A 12,095-nucleotide genomic window follows, 5' to 3' on the forward strand; every position below is an offset into this window, starting at 1 on the left:
GCAAAGAGATGTTTTTACCTGTACTTATAGAAGCTTTCTTGGAGATGAGGTCAAATGCTTTTATTATTTTAATATCTTACCTGCAGGACAAAAATATATTTTAGGACTTACAGATTTTAGGTAAACTCAGAGGACTTATCCTCGGTGAGTTTCATAACTTTAACTTTTAATCTGTTCTTTCCCCTTTATTTTATTAGTACACTTGTGCTTCTTATCTTTCTTCTACATGACTTCTTTCTGAGAAACTATGAAATATACAATATTTACAGATACAGTTTCTTATTAAAAAGTCATATTTTATAGGGGAATTGTTTCCTCATCCCTTTGAACATAACAGATAACAAAGATTTTTCTAAAAATAGCTAGTCCAGAGTGACTAAGGTAATAAAATCACATATAATTAACTTAATTTTTTGGGAATACTTTAGCAGGGCCTTCAGCAGTAAAAAAGTTGTGGCACTACCTAATATGGGGTTTCTCTGAGACACTGGACTTTGGCATTCTTCTGGTTTTATGCATTTGGAATAAATATAATATAATTTTGTTTTTACTTTTCTGTGGTTCATATTTATTATTTTTTTCCCTTCTTCTAGTGGCCTCAAGCAATCTGAAGCAGAGTCCTGCTATATAAATATAGCAAGAACACTTGAATTCTATGGAGTGGAATTGCACAGTGGTAGAGTATGTTTACATTGTAATTTTTCCCTTGGAAAGTAAATTTATATGCTTTTTTACATTAATTAATAGTAGTAAAAAAAAAAAGAATAAGTACTGACTTTATCATGTGTTATTTTTAAGTAGAGCTGGGTAATTTTTCAATAACTTATGTGTGACATAGGTGATAGAATTTCAACCAAATAAGCTAGAACTCATCAAAAGTGTAACAAAGTATTTTTAAGACAAACTATTTAATTACTGCAATATATTTTACTTAATTATTTTACAAAGGTTTCTGAGTGTCTTATCATGAAGGAAAATGAATGCTCTGGTTAGTGCTGTTAGTTGGCAGGTGTTTTAAGAGTTTCATTTCTCTGAATTTCTAGCACTAATTTCTTAAGTGTTAAGAATATAGAGGGTTTTGTGGTTTTTTGTTTGTTTATTTGTTTTTTGTTTTTGTTTTGTTTTGGGTTTTTTTTTGTTTAAATTTCTGTATTCCCAGATTCCAGGCTAAGTCTAAGTATTTAACAGCTTGAGCAATGACCAGTAAAAATGTATTTGAACTCTTTTAGATACAAGGTGTTCATTGATAAGAAACATGTCTTAGTGTTTCACCGTCTACTGCAATTTAATTTTTTGACTACACTATTCATCCGAAATGAGTCCCCAAAATGCTTTTTTATTTGCATCCTAGGTTACAAGTTACCTTTTGTGCTTCTGTGCAATAGGAAATTGTTTTTCTATAAGACTTGTAGTGTGAAAACCAAAGGAGGTGTACTGCAGATAATTGATGTCCTAGGTGAAGATGACTTGTAGTTTTCCTAACTTTTTTTGAGCTTTGTTAATAATCCTGACACTAAGAGTTATAATGAAAAATTGATAAATTTATTTAATGATGAGGAAGGAATAAACTGAGTCATTTGCTTCCTTCAACATATTTTCTTCTTGTTTTTCTTTATGCTGCCACAAATAGGTGAGTGTTGCATTGGATTTCTAGATGTTCCTAAAGTACTTCTATATGAAGCCACTGTAATTACATTCCTATTCATGAAATGCAGTGCTCAAACGGTAGACACTTTTTTTTAATAATGGAAAAAAGTGGAAAGGAAAGGAAATTATCTTAGTAAATCTGACTTTTGTGTATTGGGTCATCTGTCACCTTTCTACTTTATTGAAGAAGCTCTTAGTGTTACACTTGAGATCACTATATGCACTTAACTTGATTGGATATTTGCCTTTTAACTTCTATTATAGCCTAGTATTTTGGTAAGCCAACTTGAGTGCTAAGACTTCCACACTAGACTGTGACCAGTCTCTTAATATTGACGGGATGTTGTTTCTGAAAGCTCTTCCAATTTCCATTGTCCTTCCTGAGCTGCAGTCCGCTGAACTGCATGCAGGATGTCAGTAGTGGTTTTACCAGTGCCAGTGGTGATAATAGGCTGGATTCAGACATTTTCAGTTAGATGAAATTTCACTGCAGATGATTTTGCTGCTGTTTCAATTCAAAATAATAGTTTTATCAAAATTCAGGTTTTTTAAGGATGAAATATTTGAAGTGATCTGGTTTTTCTAGCCATTGAACTAGACAGCTAGACGTTTAGAAGCTGCTAGGAAGGAAATAGAACCCAAACCAGAAAATATCATGCCACCTTTCCAATTGAGTTTTGATATCATTTGAATGCTGAGCTTCATTCTTCCTCTCCCTTCCTCGTCTCAGAGTAGGTAACAGTAAAAGAAAAGTACAGAGAAGGATAACAATCACAAATGTTTTAAGGAAAAGCCTTTTGTAGCAGGTGAACAGCATGGAGAATGTGAATAGCCAACAAGATCTTCAGTCTACCCAAAAAGACACAGGTTTAAGTAAAGGAACTTTATTCATAAGGCTGCAGTTGAACTGTAAGGGTTACTTCAGATTTAATGGATGCCCAAGGTGAAATAGCTCTCAGGAACAGTCAGGCAGTCACTGGAGTCCATTAAACATAAAAGAAGCTTCTAAACCAGGAAATCCTTTACCTGTAAATGACCTGAAACTGAGAAGGGAAGTTGTTAGTCAAGGTGTAGTTGGTTGTCTCTGAAGTTTTGTCCTTCAAAACATCAGTTGCTAGTCACTGTTTGGATTGAGTGCCGCGAGGCAAATCTCTCAACCAACATGAGGTTGGTCTTGCTCCCTGTAAGAAGTTTACTGTGAAGGTTTATAAGCTGCTTCTTCACAGAGGCTACTATGTCCTGTAAACTGGATGTTTACAGTGCCTCCTGATATCCTCCCCCCACTCAGGACTGCTTTTAAATCTTCCTTCCAGTTTTGTCACATCCCAGTGCCTTGACCAGATTTAGCAGGGGCTAATTAAACTGCGTCTCTGTGAAAGGCTTTGTCTCTGTGGATTCTGATGATCTTTTTCCTCTTAGATTGTGTAAGGCAGAAGAACCAGGTAACACTTGGCTTTTGTACTAATGGCCCAAAGAAGCTGGTGCTCCTGTACTGGTGGTTGAGAGTGGGATACTTTTGGATAATGTTTCTTGAAGAGCAGATGGATATATAGCTTCCTTTTTTTTTTTTTTTTTTTTTTTTTTAATGATACAAAGTTAAATATTTAATGTAAGTGTGAGCCTTTTTTTCGGGAACTTACTAAACATGCAACTTCAATTTGAGCTCAGTTTTCATCTGCAAACACTTCTGCTTTTTCTTGATGAAAAATCTTAACTGCTAAAATATTAAAATATGCGATAGTGTTAGGAGACTTGAGAGAGTGAATTCAATATCTTAAAACTATATTGATATTTCTTGAATTTCTAATCTCCTTTTCACTCTGGACCACTATCCCCTCTGCTCAATAATTAATCTCCTGTTAACTTATCTTTCATTTTTACTCAGAGAGTTGAAGATAGGAAATTTATTGAATCAATATTATTTCCATATCTACAAAAATCAAAATGGTAATTGTAAATTAAATCAAATATGAATCAGTACTTAACTAGCTAGATGCCTGGCATGGTAATTTTTTATCTTTACAAATTTTATTATTATCTTCTTCATGTTACCTGTTTTTTAATAAAAATATGCATCTTATTTCTTTGTTATGCAATTTAACAGCTTGATGTTTTGAAAGGGAAATAACTGTACACCAATATCATATTTCATATAAGAGGAATAGCTCTTTATGCTATTCCAGCATCTTGATTTTGTGTTTCTTGGGCTCAATACTAGAGAATTCATAATAACATGGGAGCTTAGTGGTTTGGGCTGGTGCAGAGGAGTGTAAGGAATGAACTTTGTTCTGACAAAGCTTCTGGAGAAAATAGAGTAGTTTAGCCTAATTAATCCCTATCAAGTGTTTTAGATAATCCTTTATTTCTACTTAATCATGTCGATTTTAAGGTTTTATTTTTAAAGCTGTTTTTTCTTCACAGTATTGATTTTTCAAAGCAGGAACCTGGAGTAAGCACAAAGTGCTAATAATAAAATTTTCTACCCTGCTTTAGGTTTGCCATATCATGGCAGAAACAGCTAAACTGTAGGCAGTTAATCTCCTGAATACCTCAGTGTTCTTCCCAAGTATTAAAATACAGGGATGTCAGTTTTGGATTCCTGTATTATGCTTTGCAAATTAGGTTGGACTTCACTCATTCATGGGCCTGTATCACACTTCTATTAAACTGTTTTTAAAGGATTTATTGTAGACTTTCCACAGTATTGCCAGAGCACATGCTACCTGTTCTATTTTCCCATACTTTACTAGTATAAAGACGTTGGGATTGGACATGGAGGAAAGCCATATATTAGTTGAGCCCAGAGTACCATCTAGAGGAGCAACAGCGCTACTGAAGGCTTTAAGAGACTGTTACCATTGGCTGTCCTTTAAAAACAGTCTGAAACTGCTTTTGAGTCAAACCTGTGATTTTAAACAATGGATTCTACTTACATGTTGATTTATGTATGCATTTAGCTCTGTTTAGAAATCTGTGTAATAACACATTAATGTGTGTTGATCACAAGAAATGGGAAGCCAAGGTTTGTAACTTCTTTAACATCAGTCTGAGTTTAGGCTCAAAATGACCATTCAGCATTCTCCTCTCTGCATTTTTCTTTGGTTTTTTTAACTCAAATGTTTGCTTCTATGGAAGAATGTGTTTTCTCTTGAGTATCTCAGTACCTAGAAAAGATTGTAAAATTATGTGGGTTTGTTTTTTTTTCCAGCTGCATGTGTTAAGCTAATGCACCACTTTTGTTTTAGCTAATAATGGATTTCATTTAGTGTATGAAGTATTCATGTACACATGTATTTCTCCAACATATTCTCATATGGAAAATTGTGGTCACTTCCTGTGCAGTCTTTCTTGATAGGACCTTTTAGGAAAAAGTAAGGAATTATTTCCTCTCTTTTTTAAAACAGCATATAATCAGGCAATTTTTGTTCAGTTCCCAAAATTCTGTGACATTTACCTGACTAATCTTGGGAACTTCTTGAACTTGAATTAATAAGGCTAGACTTGCAAATTTACTCTTGATACAGACCTGAGGAGCATCCAGGGTAGTAGGATGAACATTACAACTTTTAATGAATGAATAATATTTAGAATGTGTAATAGATACCATCAAAGGAAAGATGTGCATAAATCAAAACTCAAAAATGTCATTGATTTTATTCCTCAGTTTTAAATTCCTCAATTTATTCCTAGCAATTTAGGTATAGAAATCTTGAAAATACATTTATTAGTAGATAAATGTGTATGACACAAACTGCATCTGTGTTCTTACAGTATTTTTCTTTTTTAGGATCTCCATAATCTAGATCTTATGATTGGGATTGCATCCAGTGGAATTGCTGTATATAGAAAACTCATCTGTACAAGCTTCTATCCCTGGTAAATTTCTGTATTGTAAAGAAATATGTCCAGTTTTTTCCATCTTCCTTCCATTTGCTTTCACATTTTTTCCAAAGAAGCCTGTAATATATATATTTGTTCTTTATAGAGTATTGTGGTATTTCCTTGTGCTTAGATAAAAATGAAAACATACCTAGGCTTTTAAATCTTTAAGGCTTTTGAAGTCCTTGCACTGTATGAAGTCTTGATCAAGTTAATTTACATACAGGTATGAGTACATTATTAGGAAAACCTTGTGGCCTTAGAGATTTGTTGCTGTTGTGCTCAATAATATGTCTCTTTACAAACAAGCAAAACTAATCAGTATTGCTGTTAAAGTTCAGCCCCTAATTCAGTCTGAATTAAGTTCAGTGTGAACTTTTTAACATGGCATTCAGCAAGAAGATACTTCTCGGAGTAGAAATGTAAAATGAGGTTTTTGGAGTTTCACGTTTACAGGAAGTAGGATGATATAATTTAGACATTTTTAAATCTCATCAAATATGGGTACATAACAGTAACAAGCAGAGAGACTTGTACATTATTCTCTTATACATAAAACATTAGAATGCATGATTGTGCTGTAGAAAATAACCTCTGCAAAGAAATAATGTGCACAAGAACTCTAATGTGAATGATATGAGAAGTTGTATAAGCTATAATTTTTTTCAAGCACTTTTGGGCTTTATTAGTTATACCATACTAAAAATTGTAACCTGAATAAGAAATTATATGCAGGCTGGGCATTTCCTTAAAGTTTTTTGATTGGATCAGAAAGAAGTTTTTTTTCAATCTTTATTTTTGAATGAAGTACGAACCTTTTTTTAATGCTTGATAAAGCCATAGTTTTGTCATGTTATACATGAGTTCTTTGTTGAATTTGTAACAAAAACATTATCATTTTTCTGGATAACGTTTTTGGTAAAATAGTACAGTGTTCTTAATCATGACAGAAAAATGCATTCCAAGGGGTTGTACTTGCTTTTTGGCCCTTAATTATACCAAAAAAAAAAAAAAAAGCTCCCTAGCTTTATTCTTTAAATACTAGTGTCATGCCATCCTTTCATTTATGAACCCAACCAAACAACTTTTTTCCTATAGAAAAGCAATAAAATCAGTTTCAATTAAAATTCTTTAGGAAAATATACTGCATGGTCTCTGGATTTACTTTTTTTTCTTTGCTGTGGGTTGCATTTTAACTCCCTAGGATATATTGCAATCATCCTGGATAATGCATGTCAGTAATTTTCTCATGCAGCAGCACAGTGAAAACTTGTCTGTTTCCATTTCTAATGCACATTGAAGCATAAAAGACTTGTCTTTCATCTTTGTGCCTTGAGTGTTGCTCTTTCATACATCAGCCTCTCAGTTTCTTTGAACCGCTGCAGGTTTTAAAAACTGCCAGCTGGAGGCACATTTTCTGTCTTCTGCCAGCCTTGTTCTGCCAGCCTAATTGACCTAAGCAGGATATGAATTGATAATAGTTGTTCCTGAAAATCACAGAGTAATGGCATTTTAAAATCTGTGACTATATGATTTTTTTCAAGGAAGGGAAAGATAGTTTATAGCACAAAAGACAGGAGGAATCTACAGCTTCCTGTGCTACTTTTACTTCTTCAGAGCACAGAGGAATAAAACACAGATGCATTTTTCACAAAAGCCTATTCTCATTTACAGAAAAAAGTTGAGGGAAGTAAAACCCACAGGTTTTTCAGTTCAAATAATTTCCACTCTAAAATATGAGGTTTAGGCAGTAGTATTTTCAGCTGACGGCTCATGCAGTTGTTCCAAGCTTTCCTACTCACTCTCTCTCTCTACTTTTCTCTCTCCCTCTCTCTCTCTAAAAATTTCTTTTCAACTTGAAAGCAAAAGCTCCCTGCGCAGGGGCTAACTTTTTGATATTTTATTTCTGGCATCTTGCATGAGTTAATTATAATTATTTGTTCAGGAATGGTTTCCATTCTCTGATCCCACCAAAACAAGCAAACACTGAAAACCACCAGAGTGGAGTTGCTTGGGATGCATTTTGTAGTATCGATTCTTACTTTTATTTTAGATTTCCAAGCAGGATATATTTCTGTAATGCCTGAAGTGGTATTTATTTAGGCTCTGTATGTAACACCATTTGTACCAAGTGGTTTTTCCTATGGACTCTGCAAACTTCACCATTAACGAGTTAGAACTCAAGGTGGCAGCAAACACCATCAAAGCACTCTTTCCAAAATTTTAAGTAAAATACTCTGCAATGGAAGACAACAATACAACTATGCCATATGGTAGTAGTCAAATGGGACCAAAGTTTTCAGGAACAGAGGCAGTGAGAGAGTTCTGCCTTGGCAAAAAGACGCTTTTCAATCAGAGCAACCTACGTGAAAAGCTGACTGATCAGTCAGCGACAATGCAAGTCAAGATAGGTTTAAAAAATAGCTTTGGATTTAATGCAGTATTTTGTGCACTCTGCAGAGTTATTCTCAAGGGTGCTTAACTGTTATGTGGTAATTTCTAGATTATTTTGCAAGTAAAATATTAATGGCAAAAACATACAAACACTATATCAGCAGCAACTAAAGCTGGGTATTAAATGCTTTCATGTATGCAGTTTCACTGCTTTGAAAACTTCAGAGAAACTGCTTGAGGAGTGCATAATACATTGTTAGTTAAAACTTGGAAAACAAGTATCTTGCATAGCAAATTGGACAGAAACCTTCTTCAGTGGCAAAGTATAGGATTTACAGGTAAAGAAAGTTTTTCTTTCTTCAAGTCACAAGTACCAGCTGTTAGTACTAAGTTCTAGGACAGTACTGCCAGTTTAATCAAAAATTAACAATTCTGTGGTCCACAGAGTGACAAATCTATTTTGAAGCTTGTAAATTATAGGAAGATAGGACCCAAAAGATCCATCATTCTTAATAGGCTACAACTAGTGAGTACTTTTCAAGTAAACCATGAAATTTAATGATTTGTGAATGATGCGTAGTCACTGAACAGATTATTGGTGAGAAAGAAGGGCCACTGAGCCACCAGTTATAATAACAGTAACTGCATTCTATTAATATAATTTTTGGGTATGGCATCTTCAAGAACTTATTAAGTCTAAGTGCTTTGACACCTTAATCTCCTAGATATTTTTCTAGATTTTTCTAGGTGTGAACATTTAGTCAATTTGTGGGCATAACATTGCAAATGGTTTTTAGTTATTGTTAAATAAAAATGTCATAGTATCAAGTGTTCTTCATGCCTGAACTAAATAGCTTTAGTTGTAATTTAAGGAGACTGAATGGAATTGCGAGGGGTATTCTATTTAGGAGAGTGTCAAAAAAAAAGAGACTTAGTGCCCTGATTTGACTTGAAGTGATTATATGGTCACACACTGAATTATGGAGGTTGTTTTGGTTTTGATGAGGTGTTGGTAGTTGTTTGTTTGTTTGGGGTTTTTTTTTTAATAAAAGCAGGTTTGGTAGTTTGTTTGTTTGGGTTTTTTTTTTTTAATAAAAGCAGGGTGTAGTGGAGACCTATTGAGGGAGTTTTGGTACTGTAGGACGCTGGCTCCCTTTTTGTTGTTGGGTGGAGGGCTTTTCACTTAGTCTGCAGGGTTAGTTTTCTGTGTCCTGCATTTCAGCTGGCTTCGTTTTGGGGTAAGACCAGACCATCACGGCAACTTTGGAATAACTCCAAAAACTTGTTGGTTGAAGTTTAGTCTAAGTCAAGAAATATGGTAAGAAAGAACCAGAAGCACAAAACTTGAGTGGTACTAGTTCAGGCAGAGTAGCACTAGAATCAAGGAGGAGTTATATAAAATGAATTGCAGCTCAGGAAATACAACTGAAAATTTATATGACTTGTCAGATAGTTTAGAATCAAGAGCTTTTAGATGAGCAATGCAGATCACTGATATTTGAGGTAGCAAGTCAAATGACACGAGTATTTTCAGAGTTGGCCTAACAGGAGAGGTAGATATGATTTCAACTTTCCATTGATTTTCACACCAGTTTTTCTGGTCAAAGAACAGTGTTGAAATACGTGTTTCTTTGTGGTTCTGTAATTGATGGAGAAAAGCATATTCTGAAAATGGCACACACTGTTTTCCACCTCTTGTGCAAGAAGAGGGATAGGTAATTCCATTAATATTCTTGTTAGTAAATGGCAAATATATTCTCCTGTATCCATGAAGGATGTTGCTCTGCAACTCAAGTGCCTCTCCCATATGAGCAGTGGGGAATGAGTTTTTATGCCATCCCACTTGATGAAAGTAATGCAAAAACTGTGCCAAATGGAGAGGACTTTCAACAAAGTTTATACCTGATATCTAACATCCTGTGAAGCATCCATTAATGAAAATATGAGACTTATAGCAGTAAACTTACAAAACCCTTTCATAATTTTTTTCTCAGGCACATATGACTTGATCAGACCTTAAGTAGATTTCCTAAAGGCCTCCATAAGATTCCGGCTGACCATAGATCAGAGATTTATTTGTCCAAAAATGCAGGTTTTCAATTACTGAAGTAGAATTATTGCAGAGAAAATTTAGGTATTTTAGACAAATCTTGTTTTGCTGTGAGAAGCTGTGCAGGTGGGTAGAAGTTTGTTTAATTTAGCAAAACTGATAAGTGTATAATTAAAATGAAAATTGCTTGAGCACTAATTCCAGTTGTAATCTTTACCTTAGAAAATATGCATTCACACTGTGTATATTTAAAAGGATGTGTTCAGTTCTAAAATTACCACATAAATTACATAGCAATGTTAATGAAGTGAAAAATATATTAGCACTCATTCCTACAGTTTTCATCCTTCTAAAATTATGATTTTATCTAGAGATTTTGTTTAGTGATTAATACAAATTATGAAACCAATTCTGCAAAACCTCTGCAAAGTTTCAGTTGTTGTAAGACTAACCTTGTCATGTCATTAGGGTCTTAAATTTTATTCCTTTATTCACAGTTGTCATATGACTGTAAAGTTATACAAAAGTTGACACATTTAACATTTGTGCAGCTTAGTGTAGAAGATGTCATCAAGTTTTTTGCTGCAAGAATAGATTTGGTGGGAGAGAACTGCTGTGAACTATTTAAAGATTAAATGAGGACATCTATTTGCCACTCAACACAAGAGATGGCTGCATATTATTCATTGAATATTGTACATCTCTAATCTTTCAGGCTCACTGTACACAGTATTATTTTTCATTGTTTTATCACTCTAAACATTGCTTGGTATTTCATGGCCTGTTTCTGTCTTTTAGGGTGAACATTTTAAAAATTTCCTTTAAAAGGAAAAAGTTTTTTATACAACAACGGCAAAAACATGTAAGTAGTCCTCTAATTTTGTTTTGCTCTAGTGACCATATTCAATATTTTATATTGAATGTAACATACAAACTACTGATCAAAAGGCTCTGTTGGGGTAATGTGCCTTTGAAACTCTTTTGTTAACTTGGTCTTGCTATTCTGGTCTGCTTATTCCCTCACTTTTTCCCTTTTTTTGTTTCTTTTCCAACACTGAATCCCTCCACTTTCAATCTGTTAAGCCTGTATCTTTTCCATGGAGGTTTCCTCTCCCTTGGAGACTTGGGGTAAATGCAGATCTCCATCATTTCTCCAATATCTATTAACATAGCATGTTTTCCCTTTCTCATCAGCATCTGCTGCTCTTTCCCTTGCCCTGTAGAGTTCCTTAATGCAGTGAATCTATGAAGCAACTGCTTGGTCCATCTAGGGGGAGTTTGTGAGGTCTCTTCAGCTTATGGGGCTCAGTGCTCAGGAAGAAAGCAAGGTCCACAATATGAAAAAAAATAAATACATCTTTTTACAAAGAGCATAGATTGTTTCATATGACTGAAAAAAAAATAAAAAATTTTTCAGAAAATACTGATCAGCAGATGTATACATATTTTAATTCACTTGAGGGCAAAACTTAGTAAAAGGTTAACTTGTACCTAAAGTTCATGGAAGCTCTTTCTTGTAGTACACAAGCTCTTAAATTTATAGGAACTGTGTTACAAGAGCACCTCTTGACCCACATAGATTAGAAGGTCTGCTGAACACAGATTTCTAAGGAGGCCTTTTATTTTACCCAAAAGGAAAATGTTTTATTCTTTTTTCTCTTTGTTGTGTACTCCCTTTTTCCCCAGTTTGGTGGACTCTTTGAAATTTGAGGAGTGAGCAAGTATGTACATGCAACTTTTCAGGATTCATGTTTAAAAAGAGTTAGTATCCAGACATAGTGGTACTGCACTAATGCTTGCACACACACATAGCATGCACAGGGTGTGTCCTTACACAGTGCAGGGGAATCTTAAAGGTTTTTTTCCTAGCTGTAAGTTTATAAATATGTTGTCTAAATGCAGACGTGTCACAGTCTGTTCATATATATTTCACTGCATGAAGAAATGAGTGGTTGATAGACCATTCTACTCACTTGTGAGCATAAACACTTGCAAGTAGTAACTTCTTTCCTGAGTCTGAGGATTAAAAATTCACTGATAAATAGTAATTTTAAAATCTAAATATTTTCAAATATGCAGATAAGTACAGGCTTTCAGACAGCAGTTTCCAAATGTGTCCCTGAGA

At 34.3% G+C, this 12,095-nt stretch overlaps 1 protein-coding gene across 1 annotated transcript in view; it reads left to right on the plus strand.

Moving 5' to 3' along the window:
- PTPN3 (protein tyrosine phosphatase non-receptor type 3) overlaps positions 1 to 12,095 on the plus strand; it is a 117,052-nt gene that overhangs the window by 57,207 nt on the left and 47,750 nt on the right. The window contains exons 9-11 of the mRNA XM_041483168.1: positions 594 to 681; positions 5,435 to 5,523; positions 10,769 to 10,832. Of these exons, the coding sequence (XP_041339102.1) occupies positions 594 to 681; positions 5,435 to 5,523; positions 10,769 to 10,832 (241 nt within the window). The remainder of the gene's footprint in view (positions 1 to 593; positions 682 to 5,434; positions 5,524 to 10,768; positions 10,833 to 12,095) is intronic.

This window comes from Pyrgilauda ruficollis, unplaced genomic scaffold (assembly GCF_017590135.1).
Source record: "Pyrgilauda ruficollis isolate IOZ18807 unplaced genomic scaffold, ASM1759013v1 scaffold116, whole genome shotgun sequence".
Taxonomy (NCBI): domain Eukaryota; kingdom Metazoa; phylum Chordata; class Aves; order Passeriformes; family Passeridae; genus Pyrgilauda; species Pyrgilauda ruficollis.